The 24715-nt window shown below is 42.6% G+C and overlaps 2 protein-coding genes and 1 pseudogene across 2 annotated transcripts; 1 reads left to right on the forward strand and 2 right to left on the reverse strand.

Moving 5' to 3' along the window:
* Positions 1-638: 638 nt before the first annotated feature.
* On the reverse strand, positions 639-4437 carry LOC120644890 (putative disease resistance protein RGA3). The gene is made up of 3 exons (XM_039921636.1): positions 4194-4437; positions 2633-3727; positions 639-854 (listed from the first exon to the last, which is right to left on the reverse strand). The coding sequence occupies exons 2-3, from the start codon at positions 3704-3706 to the stop codon at positions 669-671; spliced, it is 1260 nt and encodes a 419-aa protein (XP_039777570.1). The 5' UTR covers positions 3707-3727; positions 4194-4437; the 3' UTR covers positions 639-668.
* A 9227-nt stretch (positions 4438-13664) lies between these two features.
* LOC120645823 lies at positions 13665-14329 on the forward strand (annotated as a pseudogene).
* Positions 14330-17886: 3557 nt separating this feature from the next.
* LOC120644891 (disease resistance protein PIK6-NP-like) lies at positions 17887-23651 on the reverse strand. Its single transcript, XM_039921637.1, has 4 exons — positions 23276-23651; positions 22381-23153; positions 19963-21938; positions 17887-18340 (listed from the first exon to the last, which is right to left on the reverse strand). The coding sequence occupies exons 2-3, from the start codon at positions 23139-23141 to the stop codon at positions 19964-19966; spliced, it is 2736 nt and encodes a 911-aa protein (XP_039777571.1). The 5' UTR covers positions 23142-23153; positions 23276-23651; the 3' UTR covers positions 17887-18340; position 19963.
* Between the last annotated feature and the right edge of the window lie 1064 nt (positions 23652-24715).

Raw genomic sequence — 24715 nt, forward strand, 5'->3', positions numbered from 1 at the left:
TAGATGACCCAACTTCTTACAATTGAGAAGGTCCATGTGCAGTAGAAACTTCATCTTGTGGATGTCTTCTGGTAGCCTAGACACATCTGTATCCTTTAAGTGAAGGTACCTTAGGTGCTTCAGCTTCGATAGAGAGGCAACCAACCTATCTGAATCTAAAGAGCTTATGCACAGTACCCGTAGACTAGGGAAACTACCTAGCATATCACCAGACTTCAAGTTTAATCTACAATCTATTATCAGTGTCCTAAGCGACTTCCGCCTTTGCAAAACAGCCGAGTCTGCTACTAATATGGTCCTTCCTAGTGAGAGGCGGCGGACAAGCATGCTGCTGCTGCCACCATGAAGAGTAGTAGAAGCTTGCTTGTCATCAACCACCACCAGAGATTCGTCTCTTGTCATGTGTTCAGCAAAGGAGCAGACCACGTCATGCATGGTGCACCTATATCCTGTGAAAGAATATCCTGCTGCAGGTTCTATGAGATTCCTGTTGATTTGCTCTCGGTAGTACTGGATTGCTATGTCTTCTAACCCACCATACCCATCGTGCAAACTGCTACTCGCACCCAGAGGTTGAATAAATCCTTCACTGATCCACAATGGAGTAATTACTGATTGTATAATTGTTGTACCTTTAGGGAAGAGTGAGCAGTATAGAAAGCATTGCTTCAGCTGGGGAGCTCAGGCAGTCCACCTACTGACCATGCGGGACTGTCCAAAACAGCCTTCCACTCACGCTCGCTTGGGTACCTCGTGCTTAGCAGTCCTCCGATCACTTTAATTGCAAGGGGTAAGCCGTCACACTTTTTAAGAATATCCATCCCGATATTTTTCAGCTGCTCAATTCCGACTACCTGCGGCCAACAATTAATTTATTAAGGCTTCTTATTTCTTACTACAAATTAAAACAGGGTCAGCACTGCTTGCATGCTTATATATATTTTCACATCCGCTACTGTTAGACAAGGGTCATTGTCATTTTGTTATTCAGTTTTTTCACAAGCATAAAGCGTAGGTTGGTCAACACATCAAAATTAGCCACATTTCTTACTATTACTAATTGCAAACACCTTTTGGAAGTTTTGTTATTATGAAAAAATAAAAACAGTTTGATGTAATATAACAACCTAATTAGTATATATCTAAAGTAGCTACCCACATCCGCCATCATGAAAGAAAAAAAAATAGTCAAAAGAAATCTCATAAATCTATATTTGAAATAACCACTTCATAAATCTATATCGACACAACAAGAGCAAATTAAGTATCTCGACCATCATTTTGTACTTCTGTATACTGACAACAGTGGCCATAAGATCTAATTTTCTTCTAAGGGTACTCACTACTACAGATCGGGCCATTTGTCCCGGTTCCAAAGGGCCATTTGTCCCGGTTTTGGAACCGGGATTCAGCTGCCGGGACAAAAGCTCTGGAGGCTTTTGTCCCGGGTGGTAGAACCGGGACAAAATGTCCCTCATGCTAAAAAATTTTTGCGCTCTGCGGGATTCGAACCCAAGACCTATTGCCTGGCGCATAGCTTTCTTGCCAACTCACCTAAGTAGTACATGTGACTCAGTAAAGAATAACTTCCTTTTGAACTATCACGTGGAGGGTCCTTTAGTCCGGGTTGGTGCCACCAACCGGGACAAAAGGGCCACCCTTTAGTCCGGGTTGGTGTTACCAACCAGGACAAAAGGGTTGGGCCTTTTATCCCGGGTGGAGCCACCAACCGGGACAAAAGACCTTTGTCCACCCCCCCCCCCCCCCCCCGCTGGCCTGGCTAGCCGTTGTACCCGGGACAAAAGCCACCTTTTGTCCCGGGCCCAAAGGCAGTCGGGACAAATAGCCTGGAACAAAGGCCTATTCTGTAGTAGTGACTTAATCGCCTGTCATTGATCAGCCCAAACCTAATTAAGGGGCCTAGATGCGCCTTCCTTGTGGCCGAGCGGCGAGCCGGTGCACTGCCTTCCACTAGTGGTGAAGGACGGGGAGTGCCCAGTGTGCCAATGGCAAGGAAGTAAAGGATGTTGGCCCAATGATGCTAGGTTCACATGTGTGCAATTTGCAATGGCGGATCCAGTGGTGGGCATTCGGTCAGAGACATGAGATGGAGCTAGGTTGGGGCAGAGGCAATAGCTCCTTAGAATTGATTAGATTGGAAAGGCTCTCTCACAAGAAGTTAAGGATAGTTTAGTCATTACCAAACAAAACAATTCCTAAGCTAAATAAGCTCGAAACTAATGGAAGTTGAATAGAGTGGAACAAAATTTTAACAAATTACATGGAAGTGAACTCTAAATTTTTCTATCATGTTGAAGGATTGAGAGTTTTTCCAATGGCATACAATGAATTTACTCATAATTTGTTGTGATACTACTCCCTCTGTTTCAAAATATATATAGGACATGGTTGAGCCACGGCAGTCTCTAAGGTTACACTTTGAGCAATAGTATTTCTTATGTTATATCGCCCATGACCATACAATTGACATCATACCGAATTATATAGTGTAATATGCTAATTAATGCTTAGGACATTTGTTGGTCAAATTGATTAGTTTGAATCTTGGAGAGGTTTGGAACGTGTGCATACCTTTAAAAAAAATGAAATGCTAGGAGTCGTATAGACTGACCTGATCAGGTGTCAATTGTTTCTTGAGCAGGGACCAGGCATCCTCCTCGTCTAACGGGCTGACATGATGTTGGTGGAAGGATTCTCCCATCTTTGAAGCTAAGTCTTTTAATCTTGTAGTGACAAGGACCCTGCTCCCCGGTTTATTCCGGCTGGCGTTTCTGATTGCAATACAAAGTACATTACTCCATGCTTCATCACTCCAAATGTCATCCATCACCACTAGGAACTTGCTCGCTGACAAGGCGTCAGTGAGGGTCCGTACAAAGAGGGACATGTCTAGCTCCTCACCAAGATCTCTGTCAGCATGTTTGATTGCAGACCTCAATAACTCAGCATCGTCAAAGTGCTTGCCAATGCTCAGCCATATCTTAGTTTTGAAGTTCTCTTGGATGGTTGTCTCTTTGAAGATCTTCTGGGCAAGGGTGGTCTTTCCGATGCCACCCATGCCAGATATGGAAACTACCTTGATGTTGTTGTCGTTGTTGTTGTCATCAGTGATTAGTTCTTGGATAAGAAACTTCATATCATTCTCGACATTCTTCCCAACAATGGTTGACTCGTCAAACTCTGACATTGCCTTGCGGCTGGAGTGTTCAGTTTGGCTGGTCATCCTCCTGTCTTGATAAGAACCAAACATGATATTAAAGTTGAACTGATAAGCCCCCTTGCGGATGTCGTCCAGACGCTGGTTCAGATCTTTGATGCGGCTGCCAATCTTGTGCGCGAACACAAGATTCCGCAGGCAGAAGAGCAATGACTGGCAGCAACTAGGAGCCTTCTTGTCCATGCTGCCATCTTCAGATTCCCTCCTCTTGTCAGCCTCGAGTTGGCACAGGTCTAGGATATCGGTGGCGTCGTACATGGCATCCTTGAGCTTGTTCACCCATCTTTGGATGCTCTTCTCGGTGATGCGCCTCCTCTCAGCATCTGCCAGGAAGGCTTTGATGCTTTCCGTGTTGTCCTCCAGCTTGGTGATCTCGCCGGATACGCCCAACAACATGTTCACCTCTTCTTCTGCCATGCCCGCAATCAGATTCTTCACGTATGGTACCATGGCAGCGACGGCGGCCATGGCTTGACCGTACCGTACGTCCTACACGGACAAATTAACGAAAACACATTATTTCCATCCGGATAACTGCTGCATGCAGGTCCAGTTAGTGAAATTGTTACTCTAATCGGCAGCCAAGGTATTTAAGGGCCGAGCTCCACTAAATCACGTTACATTTGTACAAATCTATCATATCTTCATAATTTGGATTGCCATCAATCTATATTCAAACTGGATCTAAATATAATACTTTTATTTTATTCAAGGAGAAACAAATTAGGATTGCAAATGCATAGTGATATCGAAATTTTAATGTTTACATATTGAAAGGATTTATATGGCTGCTTGCTTACACCAAGGGGTAGCAGGGAGTTTAAACGGGAGTTTAATTATATATATATATATATATATATATATATATATTTATGCATGTATATCTATAAATTGATGAAACAAACTTGCATTGCTATACAGAATTCAAACATGAATTGAAGAGAGACTGATTCACCTCAATTTGATGCAGGCGTGGCACCTCGGGTCTTGGGCTATGTGCTCTCGAGAATGCGATTAGCAGTGAAAAGCAAGGCGACAGGCAGGTATGAGCCAGCACTTATATATGCTGTCGGTGGATCGGACCTGGAAAAAAGAGGAAGCTAGAAAAAGATGATCCAATGCTTGTGCTTGCTACACACTCCAAGGATCTAGTGCCAAACTTGGCGCCATGGAAGAAGTATATAGTTGTCCTTCTTCTACATACAACCTTTGCTTCTTAGAAGTTCTGCTGGAACTGGAATAATATTTGTTTAATTTCTAGCAGGGACCACACTCGAATATTATTCCTTGAAAAGCAATGAAATTACAGAGTTTAACCTGATAACTGCAGCATTGCAAACGTACTTTAACAATCTAACAACTGTATTTGTTTAATTTCTAGCAGGGACCACACTCGAATATTATTCCTTGGAAAGCAATGAAATTACAGAGTTTAACCTGATAACTGCAGCTTTGCAAACGTACTTTAACAATCTAACAACTGCGACACACGAGATAGGGCAGAAATCTATCTTACTATTACTAATTGGAGGCTCCTTTTGAAGTCTTCGGGTGAAGCCATCTAGGATACTAGGTGGATAATCTAAAAGAATATAGAAATCCTACAAATTCTCACAAAAATCAGAAATATCCGGCCATCAATCTTACTATTACTAATTGGAGGCTCCTTTTGAAGCCTTCAGGTGAAGCCACCTAGGATCCTAGGTGGATAGTTTTAAAAAAATAGAGAAATCCTACAAATTCTCATAAAAATCAGAAATATCCGGCCATCAATTCGGCAACTCTAATCATAATAGCCATTGGATCTGTTATCTTTTTCTAATAAATTACCCACCTTTGTCATTATAAAAATAGACTAAACTAACCCTCTAAACATGTATCTAAATTACCCACCTCTACCATTATAAAAAATAATCTAAGGTAACCCCTAATCTTCATATAAGTTACTCACTTATGCCATTATAAAATAATATCAAATAACACCCTAAATTTTCATATATATTATCCAATGATATAATAATAAAAAGTAAAAATAAACCCCAAATCTGAATCAAAATTATATTATTATAATAAAATCTTAAAGCACATCAATATAAAATTCTAAATTACTATTTCTATCATTATTAATATATTATCTATATTTTTTTATAAAAATACTAATCATAATGTATGTGTCACCATATATTCATGTATAAGAGAAGAGATAAGAATACCAATTTTTATGTTGTTCACATAGCTCAAAAAAAGTGTTCAATTAATGTCACACCCTAAAATATTTAATTTTAGGATGTGAATATTTTTTAGAATGTGTTCAGCCATCTTTAGGGTTTTCTGAGAAATTTCCAGATTTTTTGGCAATTAGTCTCATTTTTCTCTAGAGCTAAATTCATTTAATCGAAACCTCTAAAATCTTTTTCATGAGTTCCAAATATTTTATTTGGACTCTCGTGTCCCGAGCTATCTTCAAGATATGTTTTGTAAATTTTTGGATCTACATGATATTTTTTTCATGGTTCAAAATATTTATCTAGACTTTTCTAGATTTATTTTAGACCTGAAAATATATTCTGGATAAATGAAATCCTTTCTTTTCTCTTCCTGCACTGCACTGGATTCAACCCGTGATTCATCCAATCCACTCTAAGCCCTAGAATTGTCCCACGTGCAAGCTTGAGCTTGGCTATTGCCTTGATCTCGTGTTTGTTGCATATCCATCGACAAAACGTAAACCCCAAAGCTTCTCGTTGAGGTACCCAATCAAACCACCTTGTTTCGACATTTTCCCTTTCTTCCTGAAGTTCAGTGCTTATCGGAACTAGCCAACCGCCACTCATCGCCAATCACCTTTCTCCGCCGAAGTTGGAGTTATCCAAAAGTTTCCCGTGAGGTGTGGAAACTGTAAATCCTGTTTCCTTTTCTTTATCTCATTCATTGTTCCCAGTTTCTCATCAAAGTCAGACCGATCCGTTATATCACTGTCATCCCTTTTTACTCTGTCGTATCTGCCCCATTCGAGTTCCATATTCTCTAAATCCTTCTGCCCGATCAAATCACACTCGAAACAGAGTCGTATCTCGGTTTCAGCATTTTCCGATAGGCCTTTGCTATCGTCACCATCAACTCGGATAATCAGCATCGTCGCTCTAAAACCTAGACCCAATCAATTTATACCTTAACATCCCAATCTTTTTGCCTATCTCTTTACCCTTCTCTCCGCTACATGAGTTCTATCCATCGGCCCGATTTAATCTCTACTTTTTTGTAAGGTGTATGTGCCATGACTCGCTGATCGAGTTCGGTATGACCACGCATGCTTGATCTTGCCCGTACACCATGTGCAGGCCAAGCTAGTTGTTGTTTGGTGCCATTTTTGGTTTCATGCGAGACTGGATGGCTCATGTTGTTGTTCTCGGCGTACGCATCACGCAATCCCATCAATCTGCACCGTATAAGAAGTTTCATCGTACCCGATTAGTCGCCTTTTCTTTCTTTGGTTCATGCTCTTGAACGGCCCGTTCGGCTTCACCCAGCCTCTTCTCATCCCTTCTTTCTTTTTCGTCAGTTTGTTTTCCCGTTCGGCTCGTTTTCCCATTCGGCCGAGGATCGAAGTCACCTCAGCCCACACAAACTTGTTGTTTTCCGTCTATCCAGATTCCCTCTCCTCAGTTCACATGCAATTCATTCTTTTTGGGCCGAGCTCACGCAGCTGGCCAGCCCAGCCCGAGCTGAAACCCAAGACAAGTCCAAGCCCGGCACGCTGTTATTGTGGGCATGCTTAGCATGCCAGGCTACGGTCCGAGTGCCCGACCGATAAAGGGCGAGCGCCCATCATCGCCGGCACTCGCCCTCCCCCATAACCTCTGCCCCCATCTACCCGAGGCCGGCATGCCCTACGACCCATTGCCTCCCCCTGCGTCGCCCTTGCATAGCGCCGCCACCAGGAGCCGCGCACCGAGGCCTCCTATGCCCCTGGCACTCCTGCAGCGTTGCCAGGCCTGTTCTTCGAGAACAGATCGCCGCCGCCCCTTCCAGCTTCGATTCCGGCCGCCACAGTGCATCTCCGCTATGGGTAAGCAGTAAAACGGATTCCCCTCGACCTCCTCTTCCTTTCCCCCCACCTTTCCCTGTCTCTTATGGTCTAAATCGCTGCAATTTTGGCCAGGAGCAAGCTCCTGTACGGCAGCCATAGAGGAGATGAAGCTTTTGCAGTCTAACCCCTGGAGAACAATGTAATAATTCTGTTCTTCGTTTGTGTCTTGCAAAATCTGCAGAAAACCCCCTAGTATATTAGATCTTTTCAGACTAGTCCCAACCCTAATCTTTTATGGATCTAACCCTAGCTTTTGATTTATTTGCGAGCTCAGTTTTCTGTGTCTTGTAAAAATCAGCAGCTAGCCCCTGAAGTCTATAGTTAATGGCGACTAGGTCCTTGCAACATAGTTATAGTTTCCACATTTTAAATCCGTTTCGACCCGTTCTTGTTGCGTTAGTCTTGTTTTAGCATAAGCCATCGTGAAGCGGTGTTGTTGTGCCATAGTTCTTGTTTTTAAATTAAATATAGATTTAATTTGATTAATGTTCTCCCATGTAGTGTTTTCAAAAAATCCATTTAAGTCTTTAATTCGGTTTTCATAATTAATGTTAACTTGATTAATATCAAATCAAATGTGTTTATAATTTAATTTGTTAGTTCAACAGGAATCATATAAAGTTCTGCGTTTAGATGCTTCGACATGTTCCTTTCAAATTAATTGTTTAATTAGTGTAATTTGAACGTAGATAATCATAAATAAAATTTGACTAAGTTCTACTTCGCTTTTGCCTTGGTAAATATAATTACAATATGAGTTAATTGTAATTTGGGATATTTCTTTAGAATATCCTTTAAATTTGTTTCCAAAATAAAATAAATGAAGCTTATAGTTCTTTTGTTTTCTTTTATAATACAAATCTTCTGATAGACGTTTCTTTTCGACCCTAGCTTTGTTTTCCGCGTTTCTTGCACTCTTGTGATCGTAGCAACAAGTCCTATCTTTTAGTACACTCTTTTAAAGCCTTTCTTTTATTTTGGTGTGTTGTTCTTAGTTGTACTTGTTGTTTATTTTGTATGGTTGCTCGATGATTGCTTCGAGTAGAAGGAACGCTGTTCGAGACTTGAAGATCATGAATTCCAAGTGAGCAAGAGTTGAAGAGCAGTAAGAGTAGCTTTTTGTCGGAGAAAGGCAAGTGACCCTAACCATCTTTCTATCTATGCTTATTTACAAGAATATTATGATGAATTAATTAAAATATGGAGAACCACCCAAGAAAATAGTACAACCACAATACTATATGGCTCTGGTCTTGGCTAATTAATTCGAGACTCTAGCTTGTGACAATCTTACTGAAAGGGCAAGATGGGATACATCGTCAAAGGGCAAGAGGGGATACATCGTCGGGTATAGCTCGGTCCTCTTGAGGCGTTGATATGTTACAAGTTAAGGCGTCATCCTCATTAGGAAGTGTTATGACCGCTTTGGCTTGAAACTTTAGCGGATTGTCATAAGTTAGAGAATCTTTGTAAAGGCCTCGTAGTGAATCCCTAGCCACTCACCTCGGAAGCGTTTAAGAGACTAGCTACCTCGGGCGACATAGGAAACACGAATTGTGGTGAAAGTGTACAACCTTTGCAGAGTGTAAAACTGATATATCAGCCGTGCTCACGATCACGAACGGCTTGGAGCCTCACATGATTAATTTAACTTGAAGATGGACTTAAATCAATTGTTCTGGTTATTTCTTGTGGTCTTGCTGAATACCAACCATAAGTGTACTCATCCTTGCTTACTGCTACTCAGAAGATAAAGTTGTTGTGAAGTCTTTCGAAGATGATGCTGAGTTTTAGGCGTACGCAACCCCCGGTCGATTGCCTGTGAAGTTTGAAGCCTTCGTTTTCAGAATAAGCTGTATAACTCTGATAACATATAGTTGTTTTAATTATCTTTTTCGTGATACTGTTACTGATTATTCACTTATGATGTCTCTATATGTATGGAACTTGATCCTGGCATACATATAGCTATGCATTCGGTTTTGTCCTTAAAACCAGGTATGACAATTAAACACATATCAAACATATATGGAGGTGTGATGCAAAGTGAGAAAAAATTGTTATTAACTAAACCTACCACATTTATTAGAATTACATAATGATAAATATGTATCTTTACTGCACTAGATTAGAATATTTAATTGGTTAAAGAAAGCATGAGATAGATAATTATTAGATATCTATAACTAGCTCGTGCGGGAGCACGAGTTGATAGACTAGTTGTGAAGAACCAGAGCACACAGGGCACCCTTACAACGAGACAGCTACGAGTACACAGGTCGAATGTATTTGATTTGATGAAATTTATAGGAAAATATACAAATATATATCCACAATTTGGAATATTCTATTCTATAAGTTTCATCAAAACTAAACATGGTTCATGTAAGATAAAAGCTAAAATGATGTAGAATTTAGAAAGGAAGGAGCAGTTAATAATTTGGAACGGAATGATAAGACTCTAAATAAAGTCTAATGATTCGTTACAGGTGAGGTCGGAGAGGTACCGTAATTTGCTCCATTGGCCCTTTTGCAGCTCTAGATTTGTTCTTGGCGTGGTTTACGAACGTTTTGGTTGCACGCTATCCCTTACCGCACGTCGTGCCTTGCTTGATGATTAACAAATCCAATGTTAGCCCTGTTTGGAATGGAGGCTTAATTTTCAAAGGAATGCAACCTCCCGTTCCTATGGAAAGTTTTGCTCTCCTGCACAAAACGTTTGGAATAGCATTCCGAGGCAATGTTTTCCGCTGAAGGTGAGTGAGACGCAAGAGACAGACTGCAGCTGCCTCTCTACGACGTCGATCCTACGAAAACCGAAGAAGCATCTTTGCCACGACAGCTTCCGTGCTAATTGTTAGGTAGTTTCCGTGCTAACTCTGCCAGGCGTCGGATTGACGCCAAGAGAGCCCGACGCACGGCGAAGGCGGGTGAACTGCGGCGAAGGGACGGCCGTCGTTGGAGAATGCTCGGAGCTGCGGACGGTTTTCTCCCTAAAAATGTCCGGCGTGTCGGAGCCCCGGCCGGTGGCTGTGGTTGGCCGGCGGCATCTGGTGCTTTGACATGGCCGCAACCGCAAGAGGAAGCCTGAAACGAGGCTGTCGCCTTCGGGGTGAAATGGCGAGAGAACGAGGAGGCAGAAAGAGGTGCGGCCAGTGAGGCCGCGGCTTATTAGAGCCGGGCCGCAGGGGAGGGCCGCGGCAAATTTGAAATAATTGTATTTTTAGATGAACAAACATTGACTCCTCGTGATTTTGCCACTTTCAGTAAATAACAATGTAGGACTATCTGTGTCTATAAAATGTGAATCCAATGTCAAAACTGCAAAGGTCATTATTTGCAGTCCTATTTTTGCAAATTCTCTGCAAATTCAGCTGGCTTTGTGATCTTGACGGCTTCTGTTGTAGTGGCAGGACGGCGGTTGGTGTTCTCCTAATGTTCCTGGCACGTCTCAGCAATCAGTTGAATATGATATTGCTAAAAGGTCCCTAGTACTGACTGATCGGTGGTCTCCTAATGTTCAATTCAAAGAGTTTCATTCAGTCTCAGCTCAGGTAAGTTTCTATTCTGACAATTTTTGGGTGGACTGAAGCTCAGTAATGGCACCTATGATAACCAACTGAAATTTTCAGTGTGCACGTACTCGTATATCATCTAGGCAGTCATGTTCTGTCTACAAAAAAGAAAGTATTTAAAAAACGTTAAACTCTGCATGATCACAGACTATTATAATATTGTATGCTTTAGCACAAAATTTTTGTTGTAGCTTTAGATCTATGCTTTTCTGCAATTAATCGGAATAATTCATAGATGCAGTTTCTATAGTACAATTATGGTGAAGCTTTTATGGTGGGCTAATTATTGTATTATTGAACTGTAGTAAAAATTTTATACTCATTGAATCATGTATAACTTAGTTATAGATTTATTTAGATTTATGCTTGTTAAATCTATACTTTATCTATAACTAAGTTATATATGATCAAATGAGTATGAAATTTTTACTACAATTTAAGCATACTATAATTAACCTACCATAAAAATTTCACCACAATTGGACCATAGAAGCTGCATCTATGAATTATTCCAATTACTTACAGAAAAGCATATATCTAAAGCAACATCAAAAAATTTGTACTAAAATATATTATAATATTCACTATGTAGATCTACTCATGTAGAGTCCAACAAAATTAGATTTTCTATTTTATAATTTTTCTGTGATTTACTATAATTTTTTAAAGATTTAGAGGAAATAAATAAAAAAGAAAAAGACAAAACTGAGCTGCAAAACCACCTATCTGATTTTGCAAAGGTGATGGGGCTAGAAATCTGGTTTTGTAGTTCAGGGGGTGATGTGATCTACCATTGATACATTGGGGGGTTATATACTTTTTCCATCCAAATACTACTAAACTTTAATTAAGCCATGACAGCCTAGTTTGTGAATTGATTTCTAAAAGTGTACTATAATCGGAGTGTAGTTTTGTAAAATTTACTCTAATATACTATTCAAGGGTTAAAGATGCTGAAATTTATTGGTATACACGACATTCAAGGGTTAATTATGCTGAAATCGGAGTGGATGGCAAGACGAGTGCTGAATCTGAACTTGACAAAATCATTTTGTCTGAATGGACTCGTTCTGGTGGTGGCGTGGTGCTCGTCAGTGATGGCGCCTCCTTCCTTCTCTCTTGCGTTTTCTCCACCATTTGCCTGAGCAGTACTGCTGCCGGCTCCATGAACGTGTACATGCTCGTGTCCATCCTCTCCGCCGCGCTGGGCCGCCGCGCCACGCTGGTACTCGCCAACCTCTTCCTCATGGCCGGCGCGCTCGCCATGTCGCTCGGCGGCAGCTACGCGGCGCTCATGGCTTCGCGGTTCGTCGCCAGCGTCGGCTTCAGGTTCTCCATCGTCGTAGTGCCGGTGCACAACGCTGAGATCTTCGTGCCATCGTTAATTGGTTGACGTATGCACGCATCCATCCACCCATGATCCGTGATCGATTATTCCTCGTGCTACGGCTTGCCTCCATTGATCGGGTTCGTGTCCACCTATGGCTTCGCCGGTCTGCCTGCCGAGAAAGTTTGTTGTGTTGTGTAGTTATCTGCAGTCATGGATCTTTTGGGTACGGTGAGCATGTCACTGATGACATGCAAGCAGGGGATTGCTTCTTATTGTGGAGTTCAAGAGGGTTTTTCTAAAAGAATTATTAATGGGATGTTTGGGGTAAAAATTTCATGGCAATGCCATGTCGTCGACGGCCAGAGCCAGAGCATCGAGGCACACACTTCCGAATCCTAGAAAACTTGCAGCAGACTCGGAGGTAAGTCTGAATATTCAGACTACTCTTCTGTGGACAACACAGAAGCAAATTCAGCTGGCCTTTGTGATCATAATTTAAGTACCTGAAATCCGATTGTGGCTGCTGCGCTCCTGCATGATCTCAGACGCCGTGGCCGGCGGCAAAGGGTGGCCGGCTAGGTAGCATAGAAGAAGAGAAAAACTGAAAGGGAAGACCAATCTCTGAAGCTAATTGTCTGCTATATATGCATGTACTCGTAAAGAAATGCAATTGGGCTGAGCACGTATCTTTTGTGGTCCACAAAAAAAAATAGAGTGGGATAGGGCGGTCGACAACTGTTTGTTTATGCATCGACTGATGGGACGATGATTTTCCCGGGAGGAGGGAAATGTAGGGGAGGAAGATTCTTAGGGGGAAAAATTAAGAAGCTTCGACTGCATGGCTGAATTTTATTTACAACTCTCCAAACAGATCATCATCTTGATGATAACTACATGGTGGATACAAACAACAATCTTAAATAAATTACGTCATGAAATTAATATGCACCGGGAAGATGAATTTCTTCGATTGTGTTTCTAACCATTTTTGTCCCAGAGAAGCTTTCAAACTAGTATTGCCAAGCTTGCACTACGTTCAAAATGCTCACATAAATATCACTCCTCTTTCCTTGTTTACAGTTCCCTATTTGTACCATATTCATGCCAATACACAGCACACGTATAACGTCTCATGCCAAGTCATGATTTATGTAAATAATAGTTTTCCAAAGGTTCACCATCTCATCCAACACCGTTAGACACACAAGCTAGCATCCACACTATTCATTGTCCTTCAGCACAATTTGCCAAATTTGACAACAACCATGTCCCCATTCGGTCAAATGCAATGAACGCGTCAAAGTAAGACATATATGCTCTTTCCCTTCAGCACAGTTTCCACAATCCATCAAACAAACAATAGAGAACAATTATTCTCGAAGGCCTACCATCACATCACACCATATAGCTTCAATAGTTCTCTTATTCCCAATGGAGGAACATACTATAATCCTCATTGTGGGGCAGGACCTGCAGGCCTTGCAATGGCAGCATGCCTCACCCAACTCTCTATCCCTTATGTAATCGTTGAGCGTGAGGATTGCAGTGAATCCCTATAGCGCAACCGTGCCTATGACCGTCTTAAGCTACACCTGGCAAAGGAGTTTTGTGAGCTACCCCACATGTCATACACAGTAGATACCCCAACCTACATCCCAAAGGATCAGTTTGTGAAGTACCTCGATGATTGCATTGAGTGTTTCGACATCCGACCAAAGTACAATACTGCCATTGAGTCATGCACATATGATGAAGGTAGAAGGTGTTGGTTCGGTATGGCTCGTGACATGAAAACGTCCATGGTTGTTAGGTACGTGGCTAGGTTCCTTGTCGTAGCAAATGGTGAGAATAGTGCAGAGAACATTCTAGTGATCCCTGGACTGCATGGCTTTGCTGGAGAGATTATCCACTCATGAAGATACAAATCAGGTGCCACCTACTCAAGGAAGAATGTACTAGTGGTTGGATGTGGCAACTCCGGAATGGAGATTGCCTATGATTTGGCATCTTATGGTGCCAATACATCAATTGTTATTCGAAGCCCAATAAATTTATTGTTCCTATGTTCATTTATTAAAAGAACACATGAGATGTAAATGAGAATTCATAATATAATAGCTTGACTTTACATAAATTTTAATTTCTAAAGCAAAAGAACATATATAGTCCTAACACACGAGGAAATGTGGGGCGATACCTCTATAAAGTCAAAAGCTCTACATATCTATGGTGTGTTATGCTCTTACAAAGTTAGTAAAAACATGTAGCACCGGTTTAACCGATGACCCTGCACCAGCCAAACCAATGTCATCGGATAAACCGACGCACAGGCATCGGTGCATTGGACAGTACGCATGAAGACCAAGTGAAGAAATATAAGTGACATTGGTTAAACCGATGGTGCATCAAATAGGCGTCAATGCATTCACCGTACCATTGTCCAGAGAGCATGTCAGGGTGCAAGGTTCAGCACCGGTTGAACCAATGGTGCACCGGAGCAAGGAATCGGTGCAATGACGTCAGCGTTGCAGGAAACTAAGGAGAAAGATCTTCAGCACCGGTTGAACCGATGGGCATCGGAGCACGGCATCGGTTTAACCGATGACTACTGAGTCAGCAAAACAGCGTGTCAGAAGTCCAACGACTACTTCAAAGCTCGAGTGACCGGTTGAACCGACAGTCCAAGCACCGGTTTAACCGATGCCTACACTGGAAAGTGGACAACGGCTATAAACGGTTAGCTTGACTTGGTGACTAATATATATGTCATCCCCCGGCCATTTTGGAGTTGCTGGAGTCTAAAGGAACCCCACACACACTAGAAAAACATCTCCAAGCCATCCAAGAGCATATTGATCAAACACTTAGGTTTAGCACAAGCTTTGTGAATGAGTGCTAGGCTAGCTCAAGTTTGAGTGAGAGAGCAAGGAGTTGTACCTTGTGTGCTATGCTTGAGAGCTGCTCAAGCTTGTATCTTGGTGCGCCAGCCATTCTTGGAGTCTTGGTGGCTCGCCGGCAAGTCTACAACCCTCCAGCTTGGTGTGGAGCGGCGTGGACGGCTTTGTGCGGGCGACCCTCCGGCTCCTTAGTGGAAAGCGGGATCAAGGTGATCGTGGTGACTTAGTGGCAAGCCTTTGTGGCGAGTCAAAGTGTCCCCGAAAGAGACTTGATTACCGGAAAGCGATACTCTTAGTGAGTGTTTCAACAACGTAGAGTAGGAGTGGCTTTGTGCCTAACCGAACCACGGGATAAATCTCGCGTCAAGAGTTTGCTTCCTCTCATCCCTATTTAAGCTTATGCATTTCATATTGCAACTTGTGTATCTTTACATTCTTTGTGTATTATCTTGCTATGATTGGCTATAGGTTGTAAAACAATTCATGAATAGAACAAGAACTAGCATGAACAACTTTATCATACTAGAAATAAGACACATGATAATAATGATCTCATAAAACATAATTAAAAGAAGGATCAGATCACGGCGCACGTACTTAGGATTTGCAGATGAATGTACTCTGACGATCACCAGTGGTGCAGACGGGGTGATGACGGTGTTGCGGACGGAGAGCAGCAGACGGCATTGAAGACGATGGTACGCCGCAATGCCTAACTTACGGAGGACGAGCTGCGGTGAAGGTCTTTGAGCAGTCACGCCACACGCTTCCCAAAAACCTTGGTTTTCCCCTCTCCACTTACATATGGTCCCCACCTGTCATCACCTACCTCTTCTTTCTTCCTCTCTTTCTCCACCATGGCCAAGCTGAGCCCATCATCACCATAATCAACAGCCAAAATCCGGCCACTTCGCACCACCTCCGTCCAATTCCACTCACACACTGCCGCCCCACCTCCTCCTCCACGTTCCCAAGCTGCCCGTTCCGCGCTGCTCCCCGGCCAGAATCGGCGCCCCTTCCAGACGGGTTCGAGGAGTGGCGGCAGGAGCAGGGTGATTCTGGGGTGGACGCCTCAGGCGGCCAGCGGGGGAGGCGTGGCGTACGCCCACGAGGGAGGCGGGGTGATGATAGGTGGGGCCCACATATAATTGAGAGGAGGAAGCTAAATCAGTAAAAAACCACCTCATAAACTACTTTGAGTTATTCTATGGGGGTTTTTTTGTCAGTTTTATAAATCAAGTTAGAGGGTGTAGTTGTCCGAATTTTTAGTTCAGGGGGGTTCAAACTCAGACACAAGTTTAGAGGGTAAAACGGACTTTATTCTTTGGAGAATGGGTATTAAAAATTTTTTAAAGGTGATTTTTTTAACAGCTTGAGTTGTAGATTCACAACACATAATTAAGTACCAACATTATAGAATTAATTAATACCTAAAATTGTTTAGCAAATAGATAATTAATGTACCAGAAGACGAAGTTGTCAAATGAAAATGGAACAAAATGAGAGTGAGAGCAAGGGCTCAGATGATCAGAGATTGATGGTACAGGACGTGCAAGATCCATTTCCTCCTTTGGAAGTGCTGAAACAGGACGAGCGCCTGCGCCAGATGGTGCAGGGGAACCTCGTGCCCGGCGCTACGAACGGTGACAAAGGTCAAGCCTTCATACTCCATATAGCCACCAACCTATATATCATCTCAGGATGCTTAGCCATGGAGGAAATAAATAGTATCCGTAAGAAACTCTGCTGGATTTAGAGATACTACTATTAAGCTGTTCTTCGCTCATGTCCATCGCCAACCCGCCTGGAAGATTTTTGCTTTTATGAGATCATGCAGACTCAGCCTGCACAAAGGACTGGGGCGACGAAGACAGAATGCAGTCGTGCAAGCTGTTGACACGAAATTCGCCCAAACAAACTTGAATGCGCTAGAACGCGCGTTGACCATCAAAACGACCGTCACGAACGACTCTCTATGCCGACCGGTTAGACAGGCTAGAGCGACCGGTCAGACCGGTTCTTTCAGGGAGCCCGTGAAGATCTAAAACCTCGAGTTCGGGAGGGATCCTCTCAGAGCTTGAAGATCTAGAGTTGCTCTGAGGTCGGCAGACCACTCAGAACACCCTCGAACGCTGTGGAGACGAGCGAAGAACATTAAATAGGGGTTGGAAAAGTTAGAGTTTTGAGAGGTAAAAGTAAAGGACAAGTTGTATTGATTCGATTGGGAATACCCTTAACACAATGATAATGCAGGCAGTTCGCTCCTGACGAGTGCTGCCGACAGCCGGTTGGTCGGAGCAGAGATATGCACAGAACAGAGCACACGGAAACAGAGCATAACGGATCATCCAATTATCCATGCGTCAATAATAGCAGATGAGATGAGATGATCGTGGACGCGCCTGGGTGTCTTTCGCTAGAACTAGAAGATGACCGCACACCTGACACCCCTGACCTGACATTCATATTTTGGCACGATGTTCTGCAGAGTAATCTTGAAAACAGAGCATATGAAAACAGAGCATGGGGAGTCACTGCAATCCAGTAATCTCTTATTCTCATTGCATACCGAAACAGAGCAGGCGTTCTAGTTGCAATCAAATGCTACATCAGTTGCCCCATACTATATATATTAGAAAGGAAGAGAACGAGCGACCATGCATACTGGCACCTGCGCTCTCTGATGTCTCACCGGAAAATTACACAAAATAACTTGACCTTTTTCATCACATCGGCAACACTCGCGAAGAATAATATGAACAAGCGGTAGGACAAATACAATGCAGAAGAAACTAAGCTAAATATTTTGCTTTTGAGGGCCACAAGAGATCAAGCTGCTGCACTCAATACCAGCTGACCCTACAATACAAGGTTTGCAAGGGCCTGAGGCCTGGCACATCGGCTGCCCTTCCCATGCACGGCATTATTGATGTCGGAGAGCAACACTAGTACCTCAGAAAATGAAGTAAAAATTAGCCGGCTAGCAAGACATCCAGGTTCCAAGCTTGCACAAGGCTTAATTAGCCAACCAAATCTAACCACACATGTGACATTTTCATGGGAAACTGGTTTGAGTAGTATGGTACTGTCCATGGGTGAGCAATCTAATCTCTGAAGATGTGGCGAAGCAGAGGAACTTGTCATCTACGAGCAACTAATCATTTGCGTTAACTCAAATCCTTTCTCTGCTTCATTGTTCATCATCTGAATCTGAGACAGAAATCAAAACGGAATTAAGATTATAAGAAAAATAAAGCAGGAATATGGGTTAGGAGAACTGGGGAAAAAACAACTAGAGGCAGGCTGGCAACAGGGGAGGAAAAACCAACGCAATTATTTTAGAAGAAGAATTCGCTATCTATGAGACAAATATACCAAACTAAGATTACAAGCAGGAAAAGGGGCCTATATCGAACAATAGGAGTCAGGCTGGCATATACAGTGTAAGAAACATGGTCCTGTTAGGCCATAGTTTGTGATTTTAGTGGTTGTATGACAACATAATCAATAAGACTAATAATGTTAGTGAGTTCATACTTGTAGAATTTTTAGGTCCCATGGACAAAATGCACTATGAATACATAAGTCGGTTGAACTGACGGTGTGAAAGATAACCGGGTTGGTGCAATGGAAGTTGCAACTACGATCAAGAGCTGGAAAGGTCAACACGACCGGTTAAACTGATGGGTCAAAAATTGAACTCATCAGTGCATTGGATGGTGCAAATGGAGATCAAGTGAAGAAATGATAGTAGCACCAGTTAAACCGACGGTGCAATAAGAAACGTCAGTGCAATGTTACTGGCATTGTCCAAAGAGCTTATCGATCGACAGCTCAGGTTAAGGGACAAAGTCTTCAGGACTGGTTGAACGGCCAGTAACGGCTATAGGTGGACCTCCAGCCTATATAAGGCGTCACCCCGAATCATTTGAGGTTGCTGGAGCTTGTGTGAAGCTACCCACGTACTGAAGAAGTTCTCCGAGCCATTCAAGAGCCCATTGATCAAATCCTTAGGTTTAGCACATGCTTTGTGAGTGAGGGTGCTAGGCTAGCTCAAGATTGAGTGAGTGTGCAAGGAGTAAACCACACATTGTATCTTGATGTGCCGGCACCTTGGAGTTGTGAAAACTCACCGGCAAATCTTCAACCGTTCTGCTTGGTGTGGAGCGGCATCGACGGTTGTGTGCGGGGATGTGGAGACCCCATCCTTTATGGAGAAGGTTCTTAGTGGAAAGTGGGATCATGGTGACTAGTGAACTTGGCGTGAGTCTTGGTGGCGTAGCCTTTATGGCAAGTCAAGGGGTCCCCGGAAGAGACTTGGTGCCGGGAAGCAATGCTCTTGTTGAGTGCTTCAACAACGTGGACTAGGGGGTTTAGTGCGTACCGATACCACATGATATATTTTTGTGTCAAGAGTTTGTTTCCACTCATCCCCTCCTTTACGTTTCCGCATTTCATAATTGCAATTTGTGTGCTTTACTTTCTTAGAGTAGCATCCAGCTAGTATTGACTATAGGTTGCAAAACTTGTTTTGGGATGAGTAATTTCACACTAGTTGAACCATAATTGCATATATAGATAGCATAATCTTGTTTATATTTTGTGCAATTCTATTTGGAGCCATAGTTTAAGGTTTTTATGTCTATCTAATTCACCCCCTCACTCTTAAATTACGAGCACCGATTCTTTTCATATACCTTTTGCACTGTCAGTCCAGGATCTATCATCGGAATCTGGGGAAATTAAATAAACCCGCAAAAAATAAGCACAAATTAAGTTTAAAAGAAACAGAGATGGGGAGTAGCAAGGAATAAGTACAGGAGATATCGCACCTTATTCAATATATATATATATATATATGTTATGGTAGGGATGATTGGGATGCATTTCAGCTGCATGCGTCAGTGCAGCCTTGGCTTGCTCCGCCGCCTCCTTGCTAGCGCCTTCGCATCGGACTTCAGCAATGATCGCCTGCAGCAATGGCAGGTTCCCAAGGCCCATGTCGAAACCACCATCGTTGCTGGCAGTTCCTCTTGCCTCCCGCACATAAAACAACGGCAGGCGAAGCCGTGTGAGCCTTGGCATAGCTCCTTTTTGAAACACTACTGGCCATACAAATTGCAAGGAACAAAATATAAGGCACGGGAACGAACCAGCACCAACAACGAATCCCTCAAGGATTCCAAGGTTCCTATTGTCCACCCTCAGACATAGAGAGCGGAGAGCTGGCAACCTCCCGAGGATGTCGAGGTCGCCCTGATGTAGCTCTCTCACGGCGATTGATAGGCAGGTGAGAACCGGAACAAGTGATGGATTCACCCAAGCCGGCAGTGTAGAAAACCAACAGCCGTCAACTGTATTCAACTCACGGAGATGTCGAGGGGCGACCCAGCTATCCAATCCACCAATGCTGCGTTTACCAGGATGGACTATGGTAACTACATCCACGATATGTAGTTGCTGGATCTTTTGTAACTTGTGTAGACACTCCAACAGCTTATCATTCCACTCGTCCAAATTGATACGCAGCTGCCTCAGTTCAGTTAGCTGGCCCAACTCTTCTATAATATTTATGGTGGAGCCGTCAATGTATAACGATGACAGCTGCTCAAGGCATGTTAGGTTTCCGATTCCATTTGGCACTCTTGTAGTCACGTTAATGTCTAGGCACATCAAATTTCTTAGCTGGACAACACTCCAAGGCAAGATGGAAATAGAATTGCCCCTCACATCCAATGTTTGTAGAAACTGCAGGTTTCCTATTTCTTCCGGGAGCTGAGAAATATGCGTAGAATATAGTCTTAAGTACCTCAACTGGTATAAATTTCCAAGGTACTTAAGGCTATCAGTATGTGAAAGGTTGCAATGCTCCAAATCCAGTACACGTAAAAATCGGCAGCTGCCAGCTGCCGGCACTTGAGCAACGGCTGCTGGGAAGATAACAACTGACCTTGCACGTTGCAACAAGTTTCTCGTAGCCTGAGCCATCACGTGACTTTTCTTGCCATTTTGAAGGGACAACCTCCGAATCGTACTTGATGGAGCTGTGCTATCCATATCACTTAGTATGGTAACAAAGTTTTCTTCACATGAAAAGGAACGGATAAGATCGAGCACCATATCATGTATGCGACAACTCTTTACCATGCCAGTGTAGTTATATATCGGTTGGATCATACTTCTGTTTATGAGCTCATTGAAGTAAAACTCTCCTATTTCAAATGGACTCTTCCCCTGTTTTTCCCATTGGATAAAACCTTCAGCTATCCACATTCTTATCAAGCGGTCCTTGCCAATTTCAAAATCTTCAGGAAACATGCTTAAATATAACAAGCAAGTCCTTAGATGGCATGGCAGCTCATAATAGCTGAAAGACAACATCTTTCTCATATTCTCCACATCCATATTGTTTTCCATGCCAGTACCAACAGAGTTGTACACCTCGTACCACTCCAGTTTATTTCTTGCTTTGCAAGCTAGCAAGCTAGCCATTGTAATAATTGCTAAGGGCACACCAGCACATTTCTTTAGTATTCTGTCAGATACTTCTGCAAGTTCATCATCAGGACATTTTTCTATTTCTTTATTGCTGTCTTTGTTTTTGTTACCAAATATTCTTCTAAAAAATAGCTTCCGAGAGTTGTTTGAAGAAAGGGGTTTCAGCTTGTAAGCACCGCCAGCTTGTTCAGCAACATCAGCAATACGGGTAGTTGTAATAATTGTGTATCCAACATCATTATCAGGCAAAGCACATCTAATCCTTTTCCAAACTGAGATATCCCATATGTCATCAGCAACAACGAAATACCTAAACATATCACAAGTTATTAGAAAAAATCTTGTGATTTTAGGATGGAAAATTGTTCTAATATTGTTCATATACCAGCTAGATGCAAATTAAGCAAACTGGCATGGAACACTACTGGAGATTTAATGATTAAACTAAATTAAAATAGCTAGGGAGCAGCTGGATTGGCAAGTCCGTGAACAAAATAAGTCCACTCAGAATCTTTGCCAAAACAAAATGTAGTCCAGTCAGGGAATTATTTGCACTTAATAATGATGTGATAAAGCTTAAGTGGTGGTGTTCTACCATTTAATACAGCCGTGCATGAACATTTCATTAACCACATGTAGACTTGTACTTCATGTGCATAATTGATGAATGGAGTATTGTGAACAGAGGGTGTAAATTATCAGTGGCTAAAAAACTTCATATGTATAAATTGGCTAAAGGAGTGCTTTCATACCTTTTGTCCTGAAGGAATTCTCCGAGTACTTTTATGAGTCGACTCTCATCCAATATTTCTTCATTAATGCTCTTGCCAAAATCATTGAGTAAGCCCTTGAATAATCTCTTCAAGTCAGGAGTTTGAGACACAGAAACAAAAGCACAACAATCGAATTGTGCTCTAATCTTTTCAAAAACTGCATTAGCAAGAGTTGTCTTTCCCAGGCCTCCAAATCCAAAAATTGAAACGGTCTTCCCTTGCTTCATGGGAACGTTATTCCCTTGTGTCAAAAAATTATTGATGAACTCATCCCTTGCCTCTTCAATTCCAACAAGCTCTTTCATCTCGGTGTACTGAGTGAATAAACGAGGGTCAACAGTAACAGGTTTATCAACACCAAGGTTGATCTCTCTGACTTCTTTAGCTATCTTACGGTGAACCTTGGGCTGCATCAACAAGTTGAGGCTCCTATCAATGACCTTTTTTAGCCCGTGCTGTGTGCCAAGCCTTTTACCCTTGCATTGCACCATGGACGTGTCAATGCTATCCTCTATGTCGTAGGAAAGCTCTCTCACATTCCTGGACCAGATCTTGTCATTATTGGGAAGCTGGCCTGCCGGAGTCCTGGAGATGAACTCCAGCGCAGCCTTCATGCTCTCAAGCTCTTCTTGCAGGAACTTGATCTCCCCCTTCAGCCCCTTCTGCAGATTGTACTCCCCAGCGGCTAGACCAGCGAGCTTTGTGATGACGCTTGGCAGAGCCCCCGTCACGACTTCCATAGTTTTTTGCCCCTAAATAAACGAGTTCAAGGATTGAGATTTTTGGGTGTTGGTGTGCCCCACAGCCTTGCCAATACCAATAAGCAGTGCCGTGCAGAGTTGTAAAGAATAAGAGTTAGCGAGCTGAGACTTACTGGTCGATGCTGGTCACGAATGGAGGCTCCTCGCCGGATCAGGCTGCCAGCAGATCGGCGACTCACTTGTTGATGCGTGATTAACTAGAAGTCGCTGCTGCCTTGGAAGAGGTGGAAGAGCCCGATGGGATGAGGGGGAAGGTAAATGCAGTGGTAGATGCGGGAGATAGGAAATGAGAGGAGGAAGATCCCCGCTGCTTGTCCAGGACGACTAGGAGGTCAAGATCAAGGTCTGTTGGATACGGCTTGCTTCAAACCTTTCCCGTCCAATTGTTCTATGGATTGCTTGCTCTTATCACTGCTCGCCGGCACTGCAGATGTGGACTGTAGAACCCCGTCGTGTTCGTGGCCCATGGCGACTGTAACCCGATGGCACGTTTCACCTAATGAGGGCATTAAATTCTGCCTCATCTGCTTGCCCAGGCACGAGGTCCAGGTCTTTGGGTACCATCGTTCTCTAGCTAATTGAGCGACAGCCTGACAGATGAATGCAATGCAATTTCTCTGCTAGTCCCTGTCGACTGTGATGTGATACTGATGGGCCCTTGACATATTGAACCGTCCCCCGTCCACTTGTTCTTATAATTTTTTTTGTTTGATCCGTTACTGCTATGTGTAATGATGACTATATAGAATGCTACTGGCAGGGGAAGCCGGAGTAGACATGTTTAGTTTTTTCTATAAAGAGTAGACATGCTTATGCACGCTTTGTTATTCGAGAAAACTAGCAAGGTGGCCCGTGCAAATAGCACGGGTATCTAGAATTTTCGTACTAATATTTATATTTTTTTTAAAAAAATTAAAATTACTTAATTCAATTTTGTTGTTGTTGTTTCCGGATCAAGTAAATTCTGAGACCATCAAAGTTATAATACCAACATAAATCAATACCAAGGTAATGTCACAAGTTAATAAAACCACTAAATCATCATAAAACTTAGCGCTATATGTTCTTTTACTTTTCAACTAACTTTGTAATTCCTAAATCCTCTTAACATTTAAAACATGTTTATATTTATTTGTTGTACTCTTCCGTATGCTCTATTTTGTATAGTCTAGATTTGTACGATTAATGGATCTATTTGTAGTTCATATATGTCTAATTTCAAGATCTAATGAGCTTAAATATTTTCTTATAGATCAATTTATTTATTCATATTGACCGAAGTGTTTATGAGTATTTGGTAAAAGGATATAGATATTGTAGGATCTTAAATTTTTATCATCACTAAACCACAATCGTTTTGTAAGCAATGCCTTACCCGATGCCCATCCGAATATCAAGCGAGCTTCCGAAGCTTCCCCTAATCTTATCGTCTCCCATCCCATTCTACTGTAGCTCATAGAGATCGCATCGCTCCCAGCCTGCCGATGAGAGGGAGGTGGGCCAGCCTCCTTTCTCTTAGTGTATACTATCTGTAGTTTGTTATGCTTGGATAG

Source organism: Panicum virgatum, chromosome 8K, assembly GCF_016808335.1.
Source record: "Panicum virgatum strain AP13 chromosome 8K, P.virgatum_v5, whole genome shotgun sequence".
NCBI lineage: Eukaryota > Viridiplantae > Streptophyta > Magnoliopsida > Poales > Poaceae > Panicum > Panicum virgatum.

What these genes read in the sequence shown, in the direction of transcription:
- LOC120644890 (XM_039921636.1), bottom strand. Translation starts at nt 3,706, where the DNA reads ATGGCCGCCGTCGCTGCCATGGTACCATACGTGAAGAATCTGATTGCG. An exon ending in AACAATTGACACCTGATCAG is followed by an intron (nt 855 to 2,632) that starts GTCAGTCTATAC and finishes TGTTGGCCGCAG; the next exon opens with GTAGTCGGAATTGAGCAGCT.
- LOC120644891 (XM_039921637.1), bottom strand. Translation starts at nt 23,141, where the DNA reads ATGGAAGTCGTGACGGGGGCTCTGCCAAGCGTCATCACAAAGCTCGCT. An exon ending in GAATTCCTTCAGGACAAAAG is followed by an intron (nt 21,939 to 22,380) that starts GTATGAAAGCAC and finishes TGATATGTTTAG; the next exon opens with GTATTTCGTTGTTGCTGATG.